Source organism: Scyliorhinus canicula, chromosome 2, assembly GCF_902713615.1.
Source record: "Scyliorhinus canicula chromosome 2, sScyCan1.1, whole genome shotgun sequence".
In the NCBI taxonomy this organism is placed as follows: Eukaryota; Metazoa; Chordata; class Chondrichthyes; order Carcharhiniformes; family Scyliorhinidae; genus Scyliorhinus; species Scyliorhinus canicula.
In genome coordinates, this window is record NC_052147.1 from 115,917,572 (window position 1) to 115,939,357 (window position 21,786).

Genomic DNA, 21,786 nt, shown 5'->3' on the forward strand with positions numbered 1-21,786 from the left:
GCCCCGAACTGTCCCTTCACACCGAGGTGTTGGCGGTTGCCGTCTCTCCCGCCTACTGGCCGGTAAAAGCGAACCCGGGGCTTCGGCCTAAACCCAGCACGTTTCACACGGTCACAGCCCAGTCCTCAGCTCGGGCTTCACCCGCGGCCCAGTCACTGTTTATAAAAGCACAATAATACAGTGGATGTTGGAAATATGAAATAAAAACAGAAAATGCGGATAACTGCTTATGAAAGCGGCCCGTAAATTGTTCCTCAGTCTGTGGATGAAATCTGGCAGGTGTACCGCCTTGCCCAGCTCCAGTAGTTGAGCACTGCTTCAAATCATTCCAGTGTTTGCTCCCCCACTTCTTCCGTTCCCACTCCGACTACCCTTAGTGGGACTGCTTCTCTAAGTTTACAGTTTTGCTGCCGCTGTGTGCCCACGTGTAATTAAACTGTAAAGTTCACAAGTGAAGCAAGGTAGTTACATTACATCATTCTTAAAGTGAGATCCCGGGGGATGAAAGGCGGCTGCTTCATTCACCTCAAAAATAACATTGCACTGGAAGCCTTATAGAACATAGAACAGTACAGCACAGAACAGGCCCTTCGGCCCTCGATGTTGTGCCGAGCCATGATCACCCTACTCAAACCCACATATCCACCCTATACCCGTAACCCAACAACCCCCCCCCCCTTAACCTTACTTTTTAGGACACTACGGGCAATTTAGCATGGCCAATCCACCTAACCCGCACATCTTTGGATTGTGGGAGGAAACCGGAGCACCCGGAAGAAACCCACGCACACACGGGGAGGACGTGCAGACTCCGCACAGACAGTGACCCAGCCGGGATTCGAACCTGGGAACCTGGAGCTGTGAAGCATTTATGCTAACCACCATGCTACCCTGTTGCCCCCTCACCCTTATCTCGCCTCAGGTGCTCCAACCTTCCCCATCTCGGTCGGTATAAAAAATAAATTAAGTGTGGCCTAATTTTAAGTTTTTATCAGACCTAACCTTTGGGAATGAAGACATTTTGTGTAGATTTTCATTTTTGGCATAAAAAAGGATGAAGAATTTAAGCAAGGCGTTTTTGTTAGCAAATAAGAGTTTCATTCCTGCTGGCTGGATTACAGCTTAAATTATTTGCACAGCGTGGATAGTGTTTTTTATTCCTCGTTTTTTCTCAGATAATTTAAGATGAAAGTTAATTATGCTAGTTAGGATAAATTTGAATTAGCAATGAAATCAAAAATATGCATGAGATGCATGTATGCCACAAAAAAGGAGCAGACAGACTGTCAATCTAAACTGATATGAGCTTTTAATGTTAGCTGCCTGTTCATCAGGATTTTTTGCTGAAATTTATTGTGAAATCTGACTCCACATTCATTGCATTGCATCAATGTGCACCCTAGGCCTGATCCCATGACTCCATTGTAATTTCTCACATGGATTTGAAATTAGAATAATTGCAGGTACACAAATATCGAGTGGTGGAAAGTTTCTACTAGGCACCATCACATTTTCTTGGTACTTTTATGTCCCATGGCATTTAATGCACATTGCGCCTGCGCATAGAGGGGCATTGCGCATTGTTACAGCAAAATTGCCACTTGGCAATTTTTGCCAGATTTCCTAGTGTTGGGAAAGTTCATATAGTGATGGCAAGTTGCTTTGTTCGCTTGTTTATTCATGGTCAGAGCTTAGTCTTATGACTAAAATCAAAACTTCGGGTCTCATGGAAGTACAACCTGTGGTCATCTTTTTTTTAAAATATTTTTTTATTTTCATCCTTTTTCACATTTTCTCCCAAATTTACACCCACCAACAATAAACAATAATCAGTAACAAATATGTCAATCCCCATATCAATAACAACGATCCCATCTTCCCATCAATTCCCAAACATTAACCCGCATGTTCACACAAATTAATGACAAAAAGGAATTCGGGATCACCCATAGTCGCCATTAACACACACAGCCCCCCTCCCCCCAACCCTCCCACCCACACGCCCCAACTAATGTTCGATGTTATGCAATTCTTGAAAGTGCATAATAAATAATGCCCATGAATTGTAGAACTCCTCCATCCTTCCCCTGAGTTCAAACTTGACCTTCTCAAGAATCAAGAATTCCAATAGGTCCCCCGGTCATGTCAGCGCACAGGGTGGAGAGGTTGCTCTCCAACCAATCAGAATCCGCCTTCGGGCGATCAACGAGGTGTAGGCTGCAACATCTGCCCCTGCACCCGTTTCCAACCCTGGCTGGTCTGACACCCCGAATATGGCCTCCCGGGGGCCCGGGTTCAGTTTCACGTGTACCATTTTAGAAATTACCCTAAAAACCTCCTCCCAGTAATCCTCTAGCTTTGGACAGGACCAAAACATATGAACGTGATTAACAGGCCTACCCCCCCCCCCCCCCCCCCCCCCCCGCAACTTTCACACATATTCTACTCCTTCAAAGAATTGGCTCATCTTCGCCCTTGTGAGGTGTGCTCTGTATACCACCTTCAGTTGCATCAGCCCCAACCTCGTGCATGAGGTGGAGGCATTCACTCTCCGGAGCACCTGACACCAGAACCCCTCCTCCATATCCTCTCCCAACTCTTCCTCCCGCTTTGCTTTGAACCCTTCCAGTGGTGCCTTCTCTTCCAAAATAGCTCCGTAAACAACTGACACTACCCCCTCCTCCAGTGCCCCTGTTGTTAGCACCTCCAGCAATGTGGAGGCCGGCTCCACCAGGAAGCTCTGTATCTCCTTTCTGACAAAATCTCAAACCTGCATGTATCTAAACATTTCCCCTGCTCCAGCCCATACTTCGCTTCCAGCTCCTTCAATCCTGCAAACCGACCCCTAAGAAACAAATCTTTTAGTGTCTTAATCCCCTTCTCCCATTTCCAAAAACTTCCATCCCACCTCCCTGGCTCAAATCTGTGGTTCCCCCGAATCGGCATTTCCCTTGACCCTGGCCCCAACCCAAAGTGTTGGTGAAACTGCCTCCAAATTCTTAATGAAAACTCCCTGAGTATTTCCTCGAAGCTATTGGGAGCGGCGCTGTTGCTAGTGCTTTCAATCCCGACCCCCTGCACAAACTCTCCTCCCTTCTGACCCACTGGGAATCAACCCCTCTGACCCAGCTCCGCACCTTCTCCACATTCGCCGCCCAGTAGTAATACATCAGGTTCGGAAGACCCAAACCCCCTGTCTGCCTTCCCCTCTGTCGTCGCACCTTTCTAACTCTAGCCACCTTCCCTCCCCATATGAGCTAAGTAATCCTTCCCTCAATCTCTTTGAAAAAAGCCTTTGGCAGGGAAATCGACAGGCATTGATAAATAAACAGAAATCGCGGCAACACATTCATTTTAACCGCCTGTACCCGACTCGCCAGTGACAGAGGGAGACCATCCCACCTTGCCAGATCCGCTTTCACTCTCCCCACCAAACTACAAATGTTGTACCAGCGGAGCCCCCCCCCCCCCCCCGGGGAACCTGCACACCCAGTTACCTAAAGTGAGTCCCTGCCCTACGGAATGGCAGCCCCCCTAACCCCACCCCCGGCTGAGACTCCAGAAAATATTCACTTTTGTCTAGATTTAGTTTGTACCCTGAGAAAGACCCAAACATTGAAGCAGCTCCAATATTCCCCCTATCGACACACACTGTTCTGACACGTATAACAGCAAGTCGTCGGCATATAAGGACACCCTGTGCTCTATCCCCCGCCACACTATTCCTTTCCATACCCCCAAACTTATTAATGCGATGGCCTGCGGCTTAGTCGCGAGTGCAAACAGCAGGGCGGGACATAGGACATCCCTGCCTAGTCCCACGGTGGAGAGAAAATATCTCGAGCTGATGGTGTTTGTGCGGACACTCCCCTCCGCTCCTTATATAGTAGCTTTACCCAGTTCACAAATCTTGGTCCAATCCCAAACCTCTCCAGAACTGCCGTCAAGCACCCCCATTCTACCCGGTCAAATGCCTTCTCAGCGTCCAATGCCACAACCACCTCTGTTTCCTTCCCCTCTGCCGGTGCCATAATGACGTTCAATGCCCTTCTAACGTTTGAAAAGAGCTGCCTCCCTCTCGAACCCCGTCTGATCTTTACCTATCACCTTCGGGGGCACTCCTCCAGCCTACCCGGCAGTACCTTCGCCAATACTTTTGCGTCCACATTCAGAAGTGATATGGGCCTATACGACCCACACTCGGTTGGATCCTTATCTTTTTTTAGCAACAGAGAAATCAATGCCTGCCCCAAAGCTTGTGGCAACACCCCCCTCCCTATTGCCTCTTTGAACATCCCCACCATCAGGGGTGCCAGCTTATCCTTGAATTTTTTATTATAATCCACTGGAAACCCATCCAGCCCTGCCACCTTCCCCGACTGCATCCTCCTAATCGCATCCTTTATCTCCTGCTCCACTATCGCTCCTTCTGATGTAGCCCTATCCCCCTCCCTTAACCTCGGATACTCCAACCCACCTAGAAATTCCTGCATCTCACGGTCTCCCCCAGGTGGCTCTGACCTGTACAACCCCTCATAAAATTCCTCAAAAACCTTGTTGATCAGATCCGGAGCCACCACCAACTTCCCTACCCTATCCCTCACCTGAACAATTTCCCTTACTGCTGCCTCCCTCCGGAGCTGAGCTGCTAACGTATCTCCATGTTCGTAAACTGCACCCCTTGCACGTCTCAGTTGGCGCACCGCCTTCCTCGTAGATAGTTGGCCAAAGCTCGCCTGTAGTTCGTTCCTTTTTTCCAGCTTTGCTGGATCCCCATCGTCTGCATAACTCCTATCTACCTCCAACATCTCATCTATTACCCTCTGCCACTCCAATCTCTCCTCTTTGTCCACCCTGTCCTTAAAAAAAATCACCTCACCTCTCACCACCGCCTTTAGAGTCTCCCAGACAACTGCCGTCAACACCTCACCCGTACAGTGGAAACCTCCATATTCCTCAATTACCTTTTCAATTTTGTCACAGAACCCTTGGACCCCCAAAAGTCCCACATCTAATTTCCACCCCAGCATCTGCGCTACCCCCCTTCTCCAGTCCCATATTCACCCAATGCGGAGCATGATCTGACACAGCAATTGCCAAATATTCCGACGACCCCTTGACCCCAGCCAGCAAAACCTTCCCCACCACGAAAAGGTCGATTCGCGAATATACCTTATGGACTGCTGAGAAAAACAAGTACTCCCATTCCCTCGGGTGCAGAAACCTCTAAGCGTCCACAATTCCCATTTCCACCATTAGCCCAGCCAACACCCCACCCCACCACCCCCAATGAGACCATCGAGCGTGGCCGTGACCTGTCCAACCTTCGCTCCTGCACCAAGTTCCAGCACCCCCCCCCCCCTCCCAAAAAACCCCCCTACATTTCCTCTCAACCTGTGGTAGTATCTTTGCGAGTGGCATTTTACCTCATTGCTTCTACAGCAGCTGGATCAGTTACACTCCAAGCATCAGTTTTAACACATTTGCCTCTGGGCCCGAAAACTTTGGGCGATGCCCAACTATGGTCCAGAGAATAGAATCCAGGCTGACAGTTACTGAAGTAGAGAGATGACTGCGTTATCAGGCTTAATCTTTTACAGGAGAAATTAGGCTCTGAATACTGGGACTGTTTAGGCTCCAAGGAAAAGGTTTAAAATTATGAAGTGTTTGAATTAAGCAAGTTGAGAAAGACTTTTTTAGTTATGGGTCAGTGGTAAGAGGGGCTTGATTTAAAATGGTTAGGAGAGTTAAAATAAAGTACAGGAACAGACAGTGCCCTGTGGCAGTGAGAAGCAAATATATTGTATCTTTTAATGGAAGAGAAATATTTCAAAATGCAACACTTTGGGCATAACTTAGAGAAATGGGATTGGTTTTCAATTGTTCTAGTAACAAGTTGGATTAGCCATTTCACATACATACCTCCCCTTGAATTGTGAACTATCGTTTTCTATTTTCACTGCATTTCCTAGCCTTTCTAATGTTACGCTAATTTTGTTTTTAAAAAGAAAACATTAGCCAGCACAAGCCAGAATATTTCAACTTCAGCCCCATTTGTGCAAAGCCAGCTGATCTCAGCACTATTGAAAGAAATCCAAAACAAAACACATCAGATGGCCAATTGCTTTTCGTTGACATGTCTGGAAAATAATGTCTGCGTCTACACTTGACACAAACACGATCTTGTCCGACTCTGATGTTCCCTGTTGTCAGTTTCAAAGAATGGTTGTTTTGGTGATGTATCAGAAAGTAGCAATGAAACACTTAGTGGGAGGTAAACAGACAAAATATACAAACTGTGTTCCTGTACTTTATTCTAACTCTCCGAACCATTTTAAATCAAGCCCCTCTTACCACTACCAATTACTAGAAAAAAAAGTCTTTCTCAACTTGCTTAATTCAAACCCTTCATCATTTTAAACCTTTTCCTCGGAGTCTAAACAGTCCCAGTATTTGGAGCCTAATTTCTCGCGTAGAGCTACATCTCTACAGATCTCTACAATAACTGACACATTATTTATTCTCCCAGTACAAAATCCCTGGTGTATGTATTTTGCCAACAGGAAATACAGATAATGATGAACAAGGCAAGGCCCCTTGGTCCATCTATTCTAGTAAATAATCATTTGCAAAAATGATATTTCAGATGCACACAATCAGTTGCTAGAATTCACAGTGTATGTTCACAACAAAATTGCAGATAATCAAAATCATTAGAACAGCCCAAATCACTGCTTATCCTTCCAGCAGAACCAACAAAAACTGTTACCAAAGGGAATAAGAATCACCATTTTAAACCTTGCATATTTAACCAATTTGTTCAAATGTTGTTTGTTGCCACTAAATGATAGCAAATGAACTGCAAAAATGGGCAGATTATGCAAGAATTTGGGTGATTTTCAGATTTCCAATCCTGTTTACCCAAGTGAATAATTGAGACAAGTTACTCACCTCTCTCAGTATAAAATCCCTCGTGTGTTTATTTTGCAAACAGGAAATACGGATAATGACGAACAGGGAAAGGCCCCCTTGGTCCATCTAGACTACAATGACATCACAATATTCACAACCGAGTAATATAGAATTGTTTTTTGGTGGCATGGGCAGTGCAGGAATCTTGGGGAGAATTAATGCTCCTCTTCAAAAAGTGCCTCAGGATATTTTACATCCTTGGCAGGAAAATATGGCGTGACTTCACATTAATTACAGTTTGTCGTCACTTAACATCAGTCTGGCCAGTCGAATATAGAAAGTGCACAGAGTACTTATAAAATAAATTAGGGGTGGCACTGCTGCCTATATATATAAAAATTAGGAGACTGAAGTGTGAACATGAAAGAATGCTGGCAGGCAAAATAAAGGAAAATCCCACGGTGTTTTATAAGTATGAGGGAAAGAGTAGGGACCAAAATGGTCTATGTGGAGCAAACGGCATAGGTGAAGTATTAAATGAGTATTTTGCATCTGTACTCACTGAAGAAGGATAATGCAGGTGTAGAAAGCAGGATCCAAAATTGGCTTAGTGGCAGGAGGTAGAGGCTGTTGGTTGAAGATTGTTTGTGTGGCTGAAAGCTTGTGTCCAGTGGTGTACCGCAGGGATCGGTGCTGAGTCCCTTCCTGTTTGTAATGTACATTGTGAAGGTATGATTAGTAAGTTCACAGGTGACACACAAATTGGTGGCATGGTAAATAGCCAGGAGGAAAGGCTTAGATTACAGGGTGATATCTACAGGCTGGACAGATGGGCAGAACTTTAGGAGGACTAATGAGGCAAGGGAATACACAATGAACGGTGCAACATTAGGTAGTACAATAGACCAGAGGGACTGTGAGGTGCATGTCCATCGTTCACAGGAGGCAGCACGACAGGTTGATAAGGTGGTTTAAAAGGTTTATGAGATACTTGCGTTTATTAGCCGAGGCACAGAATATAAGAACAGGGAGGATATGATGGAGGTGTATAAAACGCTCGTTAGGCCACAGCTAGAATACTGTGTGTAGTTTTGGTCGCCACACTATAGAAAGGATGTGATTATACTAGAAAGGGTGCAGAGCGCGCCAGCGACCCAGGTTCGATCCGGGCCCCTCGTGTGGAGTTTTCACATTCTCCCTGTGTCTGTGTGGGTCTCACCCCCATAACCCAAAGATGTGCTGGGTAGGTTGGCCATGCTAAATTGGCCCTTAATTGGAAAACATTTTTAAAAAGAGGAGATTCACCAGGATGTTGCCTGGGCTGGAATGTTTCAGCTATGAAGAGAGGCTGGTTAGGTTGGGGTTGTTTACCTTAGAGCATAGAAGGCTGAGGAGGGTCATGATTGAGATGTACAAAATTATGAAACACCATAGCACGCAAGTCTATGGGCCAAGTTTTGGAAAATGGGATTTGAAGTGCTTAACGGCTGGCCCAGACTTGGTGGGCCTCTTTCTGTGCTGGATGATTCTATTCAGTACATTTACAATTACTTTAATATCCTTTTTAAAGTACGGTCCCCAACTCGCTGATTGCTTGCAGACGGGTCTTGTTGGGGTGCTGGTCAGTTTCTCCACCCTGTGTCTCGGCCTGGGGACCTACTGGAGTTTTTAGCCCTGGAGAAGGTGAAATTTGCTCGGGGGCGGGGGGTCTACAAAAGTTGGGGTTTGTTCATTTTGCATTTTGGAGAGTTGATTACCGTTGAAGGAGGGAGGTGAAGATATTGGGATGGGGGGGGGGGGGGGTTAATGTGTTGGGTGGGTTTGTTACTGTTGTGAAATGTTTAAAAGTTAGAATAAAAATGTATAGTTCCCAAAACCCTGAACTATAACTGATGTAACAATTCTCTTGTATAAGCTCTAGTACTCTATTTTTAAAAAAACTGCTCTTTAGAAATGCATTTATACACACGTATCATACTTTGAAATGATTATTATCGCACTCCTTGTTATTCCTCCCAAGATGTATTAGCATATAACGGGCAGCGATTGCTGATGCCAAATGTCATCACTGTTGGAATAAATGTCTATTTTAAGCAACTGCTTTCAAATTTTTTTTTAAACCAAGTCTAATACATTGCTGAAGTGTATTAATAACTGACCAGGTCAGTAGTACATATTCCGCAGAAGTTTCTGATAAAGGAAGAGCATTCTTTTGATTATATAGTGGGCTTGTATTTCAAAACTATTGCACCCCAAACATTGATCAAACATGGACCTTGATGGTGAATGTCAGAAGTCTACTAGACTTTAACACAATGTACATCTGGTAGGGATTCTGAATAAAGATTTAGGCTTAGAACCTGAGCTGATTTTCTCTTCACTGACTTGAGCTTATTTGTATGAACAGGAATTTGCCCCATTGAGCATGTTTCACCATTCATTGAGATCATGGTTGATCTGTTCTCTAAATCCATATACCCAACTTTTGGTTAACAAAAGTCTATCGATCTCTGATTGAAAGTTACAGCACTAATTACCATTTGCAGAAGAGTTTTCCAAATTTCCACTGCTCTTTGTGCCTTTCCTAATTTAACTTCTGCAAGGCCTCGCTCTAATTTTAAAAAATAAATTTAGAGTACCCAAATCTTTTTTTTTCCAATTAAGGGGCAATTTATCGTGGCCAATCCACCCGCACTGCACATCTTTGGGTTGTGGGGGGAATGAGACCTACGCAGACATGGGGAGAATGTGCAACCTCCACACGGACATTGTCCATGGGCCGGGATCTAACCCGGGTCCTCGGCACCGTGAAGCAGCAGTGCTAACCACTACGCCACCGTGCCGCCGCTGTCTTGCTCTAATTTTTAGACACTGCCCCTTGCCCGCAGAAATAGGGTAAGTTGGGAGAAACTACAGTCCCCTTTAATATCTTGACAAATTGTAGAATGCTACCTTCTGCTATGCTTCGATTAACTAATGGGTCTGATGTCTTCCTGGTTTGTTTGGCTCAGCTTTTCATGCTGGCTGAACTCATTGACCTTTAGGCAAGTGGGAGGCCATGATATTTAAATATGCACTGTGGACCTTTCCAAAAAATGAATATAAAGTGGTTCTAAATATCAAGGAAACGTTCAGCATCCAGGAAAGCTGAAAACAAGCCGAACTTAACTTGCTGCGATCAGTGAAACATCTTTGTTTTGCACTTTCATAAATTGTCTCTGCAGTCAAACATACTGTTAAAAAAAGTAGACTATCTGGAATGAAACACTTTGGGCTGGATTCTTCGCTGTCAGGATGCTCTCATTTTGCTGGCAGACCGGGGGGTCTCCCGTCTGCATGGGGCAGATCCACAATAGGAAACCCCATTGACCGGCCAGCATAACGGAGCACCCCGCTGGCGGGGTGAAACAGAAATGTGGGCGGAGAGTCCAGCCCTTTGTTTCCCTGATTTTCTGTGATCTAGAATGTATTAAAGAGCGATGGCTTTTTAATTCTCATGTTCTATTCCGTTGAAAATTCCAGTCTGAAATGCTATGAACTCAAGCTACATGGTGACTGTCAACAGGCATTTTCACTGTTTGTCAGTGTCACTTTCTGTTGAAGTCAGTTTGCAATATTTTTAGAATTACATATCAGCATGCTGCCGTCTCTCTTTGTCTCTTCTCCCAATCAAAGATCCTGTTAATTCTGCACATTATTCAGCAGTCAAGCACTAATAAATTGCCTGATCTTTTGCTATACTAAAATATCATTTGATTTCTTTTGCATGTTTCAGAATGCCAGCTCTTAATTGTCGGTTTTACCAACACAAATTTCCAGAGGTGGAAGATGTGGTGATGGTAAATGTTCGCTCCATTGCAGAGATGGGGGCCTATGTCAGCCTTCTAGAATATAACAACATTGAAGGCATGATTCTGCTCAGTGAGCTTTCAAGAAGACGTATCCGATCGATCAACAAACTGATTCGCATTGGTAGAAATGAATGCGTAGTTGTAATCCGAGTCGACAAAGAGAAAGGTGAAGTACTTTGTAGGCTATATTAACTGGCAGCTGCATTCTTCAGATCTAGATTTTTAAATTTCTGCTTGTTGTCTGGATGAAGATAATTCGACCCTCTTTAGTGGCTCAAACCTTTGGTTGTTTGCTAATCTCTGACCCTGCGGTCTCGCTCTTGCTTCAGAGTCAGTTGATAACTGTTCAAGACATGCTGAGGGACTTGTGCACAAAATCTAGGCTGTGCTTCAGTGCTGCACTGCCTTTGGATAAGGCTTTAAATCAAGATCCCATCTGCTCTCTTGAGTCGATGTAACAGGTCTCTACATTATTGAATAAGAGCAGGCAAGATCTTCTGAAATTCACTGCTTGGCAATAGCACAAACAGTACATTATTTTGTTTGAGACCTTCAGTGGCTACTATGTGCGCATGCATTTCAAAATAAATTAATTGCCTTGGGATAGTCCAATGAAAAAAGTTCTATACAAATGCAAGTTCTTTACTTAATGTCACTTGCTTATGTTTTTGTCACATGGAAAAATGTTGGGAGCATAAGGTGCTATAAGATATGACCTAACCTTTTTTAAAAATATATTTTTATTCTGCAAATTTTCTCCATTTTCACATACAAAGAAAAACAAGAAGAACAACCCCAACAATATTTTAAAAAACAACCCCGCCCCGCCCCCAAACAGTCAACGGTAACCAACTTCCGAAAGTGCATGATGAATAAACCCCAGCTCCCCTCCTTTGTCCCCCTCAGCTCGAACCTCACCTTCTCCAGAATCAAAAACTCCCCCCCCCCCCCCCCCCACCCCCCCCCCCCCCCCCCCCCAAACAAACAAGACCTGCCTACGAGCGATCAGCGAGGCAAAGGCTAAAACATCAGCCCTTGCTCCCTGCTGCAACCTGGGCCGCTCCAACACCCTGAATATGGCTTCTAGGGGACTGGGCTCTACATACATATGCAAGACCCCTGAGATTGTACTGGATACCGTCCTCCAAAATCTTTCCAGCTTTGGGCAGGACCAAAACATGAACATGGTGCGCAGGGCCCCTGCCATATCGCTCACAGACATCCTCTACCCACTTGGAACAGCCAGCTCTTCCTTGGTTTTGAGAGGTACGCCTTAGCCTTTCAGCTGCATTAGCCCCAACCTCACACAAGAGGTCGAGGCATTCGGCCTCCACAGCACAGTTCCTCTTCCAACCCCCCCCCCCCCCCACCCCCCCCCCCCCAACTCCTCCTCCCACTCTATCCCCTCGATGGATACTCTATCCTCCTCCATGGCAGCTCCCCACCTCTACTCCTGGCAGGAAGACCATAAAATACTCACTCTTGTCGAAATTCAATTTATACCCAAGAACGTCCTGAATCTCTGGAACAGCTCCATTATACTCCCCACCGATGTGCTTAGTTCCGAGATATACAACAGCAGATCATCGACGTATAAGGACACCTTATGTTCTACACCTCCCTCGCGCTATCCCCTTCCACAGCCCCGAGCTCCTCAGTGCAATGGCCAAGGGCTCTAAAGCCAATGAAAACAATAGGGGGGCATACCGGACACCCCTGTTTCGTACCCCGGTGCAGTGCAAAGTACCCCGAGTTAATGCTGTTAGTGTGAACACTCATCATCGGCTCCTTATGCAACAGCGTTCCCATGCCACGAACCTTGTTCATTACCACCATCAAGTAATCCCACTCTACCCGATCAAGCGTCTTCTCCGTCTCATTTCCCTCCGCCGGTGGCAGGACCACATTCAACAACCTCCTTGCAATTGAGAACAGCTGCATTCCCTTCACAAACTCCGTCTGATCCACCCCAATCACCTTGGGAGACATACCTCCAACCTTGACACCAACACCTTTATCAGTATCTTGGCATTGACATTCAGTAGAGATATGGGTCTGTGCGACCCACACTCCACTGGATCCTTATTTAGCAGCAATGAATCAGAAGCTTGCCCCATTGTTTGCGGCAAGACATTCCTACCTATCGCATCCTCAAACATTCCCAACATCAGTGGCACCAACTTGTCCTTAAATTTCTTTTAATATTCAACTGGGAACCTGTCAGGCCCCACCACCTTCCCATCCTGCACCCTCCCAATCGCCTCCTTCACCTCCTGCTTTCCCACAGCCCCTCCAAGCCAGCTCTGTCGTCCTCGCCAAGCCTCGGATACTCCAACCCTTTCAGGAACTTCTTTAGCCCCGCTCCTTCCGTGGTGGCTCCAACCTATGTAGATCCTTATAGAACATAGAACAGTACAGCACAGAACAGGCCCTTCGGCCCTCGATGTTGTGCCGAGCCATGATCACCCTACTCAAACCCACGTATCCACCCTATACCCGCAACCCAACAACGCTCCCCCTTAACCTTACTTTTTTTTAGGACTCTACGGGCAATTTAGCATGGCCAATCCACCTAACCCGCACATCTTTGGACTGTGGGAGGAAACCGGAGCACCCGGAGGAAACCCACGCACACACGGGGAGGACGTGCAGACTCCGCACAGACAGTGACCCAGCCGGGAATCGAACCTGGGACCCTGGAGCTGTGAAGCATTTATGCTAACCACCATGCTACCATGCTGCCCCTAAAGCCAATGAACTCCTTGAATACTTCATTAATCTGCTCTGGGGCCACCACCAATGACCTAACCTTTTAAATCAAATTCCAAAAACAGAACTAAATTTAGAGTACTTTCACGTTGTTAGAAATGTACAGATGGCCTATGAGAACTGCAGGTTCTAGCCATTTTTATTGTCCAGGTGGCGAATTTAACATTTTGACCTTTTAGCCATTGTGATTGGTTCACACCAAAAACATTGTTCCTAAGTCACTGTCTGACGTTAAACTAGGCTTTTAGCAATTTTGGCGCCCTAATTGAGGTGAGCTTCGAACCATGCATTGCTCCACCATCTGAAGCTATCAGCTTCCAGGTCCATAACATCACCTGTCTCCAGCCGTGCGTCAACTCTTCTGCTGAAACCCTCATCCATGCATTTAGTGCCTCTCCACTTAATTGTCCCAATGTTCTCCAGGCCAGCCTTCCTGGCCTACACACCTAGTCCCATTCACCTGTCAGCTCTGTGCTTGCTCATCTATGTTAGCTCCAAGTCCAGCAACGCCTCATTTTTTGTCTTCAATTCTCATCTTTATTGTCATATATCCCATTGTCACAAAACACCCTCTTCCTGTCTGTGTAATTCCTCCTCGCCTGCAACTCTCCAAGAACCCTGTTCTTCTCTATTTCTAGCCTCTTACCCATCCCATATTTAATTGCTCTCAATTGTGGATGGACTGGCTATGTTTCTCCAAAATTCCTTAGGTTTGGGAACAGTCCCATTAGATTGGAAACTGGTAAATGTTGCACCGCTTTTCAAGAGAGAGAGAGAGAAAGCAATTAACTACAGGCCAGTTAGCCTAATATCAGTTGTTGGGGAAAATTAATGTGTTAGGAAAGCATAGTATGATTAGAACAAGTCAACATGATTTTACTGAAGGGGAATCCTATTTGACAAATTTATTGATGTTTTTTGAGAAGTATCTAATGGGGTAGATAAAGGGGGATCAATAGATGTGGTAAACCATGATTTCCAAAATACATTTGATAAAGTGCCACACAAAAGGTTAACAGGCAAGTGTTCATATTGGAGTTAATATATTTGCATGGCTGGAGCATTTGTTAACAGATAGAAAGCAGAGAGTTGCCATAAACAATAAGGCTTTTTCAAGTTGGCAGGTAGTGAATAATTTGAGTACCATAAGGGTCAGTGCTAGGGACTCAGCGAGTTTCAGTCGATATTAATGACTTGGATGGAAGGACAGAGCCATGTATCAGAGTGTGCTACTGATATTAAACTAGGTGGGAACGTAAGCTGTGGGGAGGACAAGAGGCTTCAAAGAAATATTGGCGGGTTAAGTGAGAGGGCAAAAGATGGCAGGTGGATTATAATGTGAAGCGTAAAGTTATTTACTTTGGTTGTAAGAATAGAAAAGCAGAATATTGTTTCAACGGTGCAAAACATTTAATTGCTTTTCAAAGAGACTTGGGTGTGCTTGTACTAGGAATGCAGAAAGTTAGCATGCAGGTGCAGTAAGTCAAATGGCACGTTGGCCTTTATTGCAAAGGGATTGGAGTACAGGAATAAAGAAAGCTTGCTGCAGTTTTACAGGGTTTTAGTAAGACCACATTGGGAATACGGTGTGCAGTTTTGGTCTCTACATTTAAGGAAGGATATATTTTCATTGGAGGTAGTACAGCAAAGGTTCACTAAATTGGTCCCTGGGTAAAGCGAGTCCTATGATAGGCTGAGTAAATTGGGTTTATATTCTTTGGAGTTTAGAATAATGAGAGGCGATCTCGTTGAACCTACCAAATACTGATCGCACCTGATAGGATGATGGTTTCTGCGAGCCAAGGAATCTCAAACACATGGGAACAGTTTCAGGACCAATCGCTTGCAACTAGGATGATAAATTTCTTCACTCAAAGGATTGTGAATCTTTGAAATTGTTTACCCATCATAAATGCTCCATCGTTGAATGCACTAAAGGCTGGAGTAGATAAACTTTTGGTTTCTCAGGGAATTAACGGATATGGGAAGTGAGTGGGAAAATGGAGTTGAAGCCCAAAATCAGCCATGATAGTGTTGAATAGCAGAACAGGCTTGATAGACGATAGTGGTCTCCAATTTCTTGTGTTAGTGTGGTCATGCCTGCAGTTGTCTCAACCCTAAGCACAGGAATTCCCTCCCTAAACCTCTCTGACTTTCTAAATCTCTCACCTCATTTAATTCACTCCTTTGGCACCAGCCCTAACATCTTCTGTGGCATGGTGTCAAATTGTGTTTGATTGTATTCCTGTAAATGCTTGGGATACTTTACCACATTAAAAGTGTTATATAAATGCAAGATAAAAGCAAATTACTGCGGATGCTGGAATCTGAAACGAATGGGAAAATGCTGGAAAATCTCAGCAAGCCTGGCAGCTTTGACAAAGAGTCATCGGACTCGAAACGTTAACTCTTTTCTCTCCCTACAGATGCTGCCAGACTTGCTGAGATTTTCCAGCAATTTCCCTTTTGTTATATAAATGCACGTTGTTGTGACAAACAGCCCTAACTAATTAATGCAACTTCAGTTGACCCTCTCGTGAAAAGTAGGGTTATCGTGCACTCTATGGCGTTGACTTCTGAAACATGATGGGAGCCTGGTTTTATTTTCATAAAACTCCCTGGATAGCTTTCAATGTAATGGAATGTTTTGAGATTGCCTGTTCATGGCTAAATAGGTGGCATTGTGGTTGATTGCTTTGTACCTGTCTTGTTTTATCCAGGTTATATTGATTTATCTAAGCGCAGAGTTTCACAAGAGGAAACTATAAAATGTGAAGACAAGTTCACCAAGTCAAAGACTGTAAGTGTTTTCTTTTTCATGTGCATGTACATTGCATGAAAGTGCTTGGTGCTGTAGTGATGGGCTGTACAGTGACTAACAATTCCGTATCTTGTATCATTGTGCCGTTGGCAGCGAACCTGTGGCATCACATGAACTGTTGACACCAGTGCATGACTTTATATGTAATTTTTTGTGGCCCTGTGCCATGACTCCATATTGTCTTTGCTAATGTGAAGCTGAGAGAAGGAGTTTGCAATGTAGGTTTACTTCCAATCTCTTTATTATGGCCTGTTCCTATACATTACAACACAAAATAATTTAAAAATGAAGTGCGTTAAAGTGTTTGCTTTTAAACATAAAATACCCAACAGTCATAACAAATGACGTAATATCCATTTCATGTTGCATTTAAAATTGTTTCACGAGTTTGTCATGCTTGCTCATTTTCAACAGGTGTACAGTATTTTGCGGCATGTGGCGGAGGTGCTTGAATACACTAAAGATGAACAGCTGGATAGTCTGTTTCAGAGAACAGCTTGGGTCTTCGATGAGAAATACAGAAGGCCTGGATATGGAGCTTACGATGCATTTAAACACGCAGTTTCGTAAGAATTAATTTATTTTTATTTCATTGAGGATGGAGGTTTTGAGGGTGTTCCCCTATGCTGAACTTGTATTGCACAATCCGTTTAATTGTCAGTGATTTCAGTGTAGCCAAGTTCTTTTACTGTCACATGTATCCCTTTTATGCTCGGCAACAACGATAACCATGCACCGAGCATTTAAGGGAACCAGGCTGAACTCCTACCAAGGGGATTTCTGGTATTTGTTTATATAGACTATTTTCTAAATGGGGAAAGGCTTCAGATATCTGAAACGTAAAGGGAACTAGTTCAGGACTCTCAAGGTTAACAGGCAGGTTCAGTTGGCAGTTAGGAAGGCAAATGCAATGTTTGCATCAGTTTCGAGAGGGATTGAATAGAAGAGCAGGGTTGGACTACTGTGAGCAGTTTTGGGCCCCATATCTAAGGCAGGATAAGTTGGCCTTGGAAGGGGTCAAGAGCAGGTTTTCAAGAATGACCCTGGGAATGAACGGCTTGTCATATGAGAAGCGGTTGAGGACTCTGGGTCTCTACTTTGAGTTTGGAAGGATGAGGGGGGGGGGGGGGGGATCTCATTAAAACTTACAGGATACTGAGGCCTAGATGGAGCGAACGTGGAGAAGATGTAACGTGGAGAAGATGTTTCCATTAGTACGAGAAACTAGAACCCGGGGCACAGCCTCAGACTGAAGGGATGATCCTTTAAAACTGAAATGAAGGTAATTTCTTCAGCCAGAGGGTGGTGAATCTGCGGAACTCATTGCTGCAGAAGGCTGTGGAGGCCAAGTCACTGAGTTTATTTAAGACAGAGATAGGTTCTTCATTAATAAGGGGATCAGGGGTTACGGACAGGAGAATAGGAATGAGAAACACATCAACCATTTTTTAAAAAAATTGTTTTTATTCAAAGTTTTGTCAAAAAACGTAATTTTTGCATAACCGTTCGCAACCATTAACAGAACAAAGAGGGAAATTTTTTTTATCCTTATGTACAAAGAAAGGAACAATACAACGTAACAATCTCCCTCCCCCCCCCCCCCCCCCCCCCTGGGGGGGGGGGGGGGGGGGGGGAGATGCTGCTGACCTTTACTGTTCTCCTAGAAAGTCGAGGAACGGCTGCCACCTCTGAGCGAACCGAGCCATGAACCCTCTCAAGGCAAACTATTTTCTCAAGATGTCACTAACCCAGGTCTCTACACTCGGGGGCTTCGAGTCCCTCCACATTAAAAGGATCCATCTCCGGGCTAGGGCTACCAGGGAGGCAAAGGCCAATATGTCGGCCTCTTTCGCTTTCTGAACTCCCGGATTGTCTGACACGCCGAAGATCGCTACCTCTGGACTCAGCACCCCCCACGTGCCTGAGATCTTGGACGTTGCCGTAGCTAATCCCTGCCAGAATCGCTTAAGAGTCGGGCATGTCCAGAACATATGGACATGGTCTGCAGGGCTTCCCGCACACCTCGCACATTTATCGTCAACCCCAAAGAGCTTGCTCATCCTGGTCGCTGTCATGTGTGCCCGGTGGACCACCTTAAACTGGATTAAGCTAAGCCTGGCACATGATGAGGAGGAATTGACCCTGTTTAGGGTGTCCGCCCACAGGCCCGCATCCAGCTCCCCACCTAGCTCCTCCTCCCATTTGCCCTTAAGCTCCTCCACTGGGGCTTCCTCCGCCTCCTGAAGTCCCGGTAAATGTCAGAAACCTTCCCCTCCCCTACCCAGGTGCCGGAGACCACCCTATCCTGTATCCTGCATGGGGGTAGCAGCAGAAATGATACCACCTTTTTCAGAAAGGCTTTTCCAGGGGGCAAACTGAATTTCTCCTCCAACGTTTTCAGGCTGGGAAAGGTCCCGTCTATGAACAGGTCCCCCATCCTTTTAATGCCTGCCCTATGCCAGCTTTGAAACCCTCTGTCTATCCTGCCCGAGACAAATCTGTGATTGTTGCCGTCATCGGGGTCCAGACTGGAGCTCCCTCCACCCCCTTGTGCCTTCTCCACTGACCTCCGATATTTAATGCCGCCACCACCACCGGACTGGAGGAGTAGCAGGTTGGCGAGAACGGCAGAGGTGCCGTTGCAAGTGCCCCTAGGCAGGTACCTTTACATGAAGTCACCACTAATCGCTCCCACGTCGACCTCTCCCCCAATATCCATTTCCTAATCATGGCTATGTTAACCGCCCAATAGTAGCTGCAAAGGTTCGGCAGGGCCAGCCCACCAGCTCCCCGACTGCGCTCCAGGTACAGTCCCTTTACACGCTGGATCTTATTTGCCCATACGAATCCCAAGATAATCTTGTTCACCTTCTTAAAGAAGGACTTGGGAATGAAGATGGGAAGGCACTGGAAGACAAACAGAAATCTGGGGAGGACCGTCATCTTAACGGTCTGCACCCTCCCCGCTAGAGATAGCGGGAACATGTCCCACCTTTTGAAGTCCCCTTCCATCTGTTCTACCAGCCGAGATAGATTAAGCTTGTGGAGGGCATCCCACTTTCGAGCCACCTGTATCCCTAGGCACCAAAAGCTCTTCTCGACCATCTTCAGCAGAAGCTCTCCCAGTCCCTTTTCCTGCCCCTTAGCTTGGATCACGAACATCTCGCTTTTCTTCTTGTTTAGTTTGTACCGCGAGAAATCGACAAAGTCCCTCAGAATCTGCATGACCTCCCCCATCCCCTCTAGTGGATCCAAGATGTACAGGAGCAGATCATCAGTGTAAAGTGATACCCGATGCTCTTTCCCCCCCCCCCCCCCCCCCTTCCCCAACCCCCGCCAGTTCTTTGAAGTCCGCAGCGCTGTATCCAGCGGCTCTATCGCAAGGGCAAATAATAACGGGGAGAGGGGGACCACTGCCTTGTCCCCCGGTGGAGCCTAAAGTATTTCGACCTCACCCTGTTCGTGCACACACTTGCCACTTGGGCCTGGTAGAGTAGCTGGACCCAACCTATGAACCCCTCACTGAATCCAAACCTCCTTAGCGCTTCCCACAGGTTCTCCCGTTCCACCAGGTCAAAGGCTTTCTCCGCGTCCATTGCCGCCACCACTTCTGCCTCCCCTCCATCTGAGGGCATCATAATGATATTTAGGAGCCTCCATCATTGGAGTTCAATTGCCTGCCCTTGACAAAGCCTGTCTGATCCCCCCTTATCACACCAGGGACACAGTACAGGGTCTATCACTGTGTGGAAGTCACCCCCAGATTGTGAGTCTAAGTCTGGAATTTTACCCAGTGTATGTCTCATAAATACCACCTCGTCCCAATTCGGGGCGTAAATGTTCACTAGCACCACCCGGGTCCCCTGCAGTTTCCAACTGACCATTATGTATCTGCCCCCTCTTGTCAGCTACAATATTCCCTGCCTCAAAAACCATCCGTTTGCTGACCAGGATTGCTACTCCTCTGGTCTTTGAATCCAGCCCCGAATGGAACACCTGGCCCACCCACCCTTTTCTCATTCTTGTTTGGGCCGCAAGTTATAGGTTTGTCTCCTGTAGCATGGCTACGGCTGCCTTTAGCCCCTTTAAGAGCGAGAACACGCGAGCCCTCTTGACCGTCCCATTCAGGCAGCACATTCCACGTTACAGCCTGGATGGCCGAAGAAACAGGGAACAAACAAAAATAAGAGGAAACAACATAATTTTGCTGCCTCCGGCTACTTGGCAATTACCATCCCCACCAGAGTAACGCCACAGTGTGGCTGTCCTTTAGTTCGAGTCCAACATTTCTTGCTTGATGAAATTCCACGCCTCGTCCGGTGTATCAAAGTAATGGTGGCGATCTTGATACGCGACCCACAGCCCCGCCGGTTTCAGCAGCCCAAATTCACCCCTTTGCTGTGGAGAGCCGCCTTAGCCCGGTTGAATCCAGCGCGCCTCTTGGCCAGTTCTGCTCCCAGGTCTTGGTAGATGCGGATTACGCTGTTCTCCCACCAGCTGCTCCGCTCCTTTTTAGCCCATCGCAGGACTCGTGTCTTATCTGAGAAGTGGTGGAACCGTACCATCATGGCCCTCAGCAGTTCATTCGTTTTGGGCTTCCTTGCAAGGACTCTGTGCGCCCCATCCAGTTCCCGAAGCCACGGGAATGCTTCTGGCCCCAACAGGGACCCCAATAACGTGGTCGTTTGTTTTGCCTTCCTGCTCCTGGTCCCCTCCATAAACTTCTGTGGGGAGCCTTCTAGTGCTGTTTGCCCGCCAGTTTGCGTCGAAAAGGGGCCGTCAAAACTCCTTCAAAGGGCCCGTTAGTCCGTTAGCAGTGGGAGCTGCGGAAAACGTGACCTACCCGCGCATTGCCGCCACTGGAAGTCAAAACATATCAACCATGATAGAATGGTGGAGCAGACTCAATGGTCCGAATGGCCCAATTCTACTCCTATATCCTATGGTCTTACATTGGGTCGCAATTGAGAATCCTCTTCTAAAGTAAATGGGGTATCACATGGCTCTTCCATGAGCATTTAAAAAATGCCATTGACGTGTACCCTATAAGCACTGCAATTGTGTTTGAGAAACCTAATCCAGCTCTGAACCCATGTGAAGTAACCACTTGATGGCAGCAGATCCAAGCTTTACTGGCAGCACTGCTATTAAATTATAGATTTTGAGTACAAATTTTCTCTCTTCCCTTCACCTGCAACCAACTCATTTAATACGTGTCAAGAATGCCTTGCATTGATAGATGTTGGTCAAAGCAGTGAGTTGAAAATGCACTTTAAAGAAGAAACTGAGCATTTGGCCAAGGTGGTCTTCTGGTACCTCCAGCGGGTTACTATTAAGCTATTTTGCTGGTAGGGACAGCTGGTTTTCAAACAGTCGTGACAGATAAACTTCAGCAGTTAAAGGATGTGGAATTTTACGCTCGTTGAAGAGACC

General features: G+C 46.0%; 1 protein-coding gene across 1 annotated transcript in view; it reads left to right on the plus strand.

Moving 5' to 3' along the window:
- The window catches only part of eif2s1b (eukaryotic translation initiation factor 2, subunit 1 alpha b), a 49,996-nt gene that overhangs the window by 170 nt on the left and 28,040 nt on the right, over window positions 1-21,786 (plus strand). The window contains exons 2-4 of the mRNA XM_038785534.1: window positions 10,688-10,929; window positions 16,253-16,332; window positions 16,768-16,919. Coding sequence (XP_038641462.1) covers window positions 10,689-10,929; window positions 16,253-16,332; window positions 16,768-16,919 — 473 coding nt within the window. The 5' untranslated portion in view covers window position 10,688. The remainder of the gene's footprint in view (window positions 1-10,687; window positions 10,930-16,252; window positions 16,333-16,767; window positions 16,920-21,786) is intronic.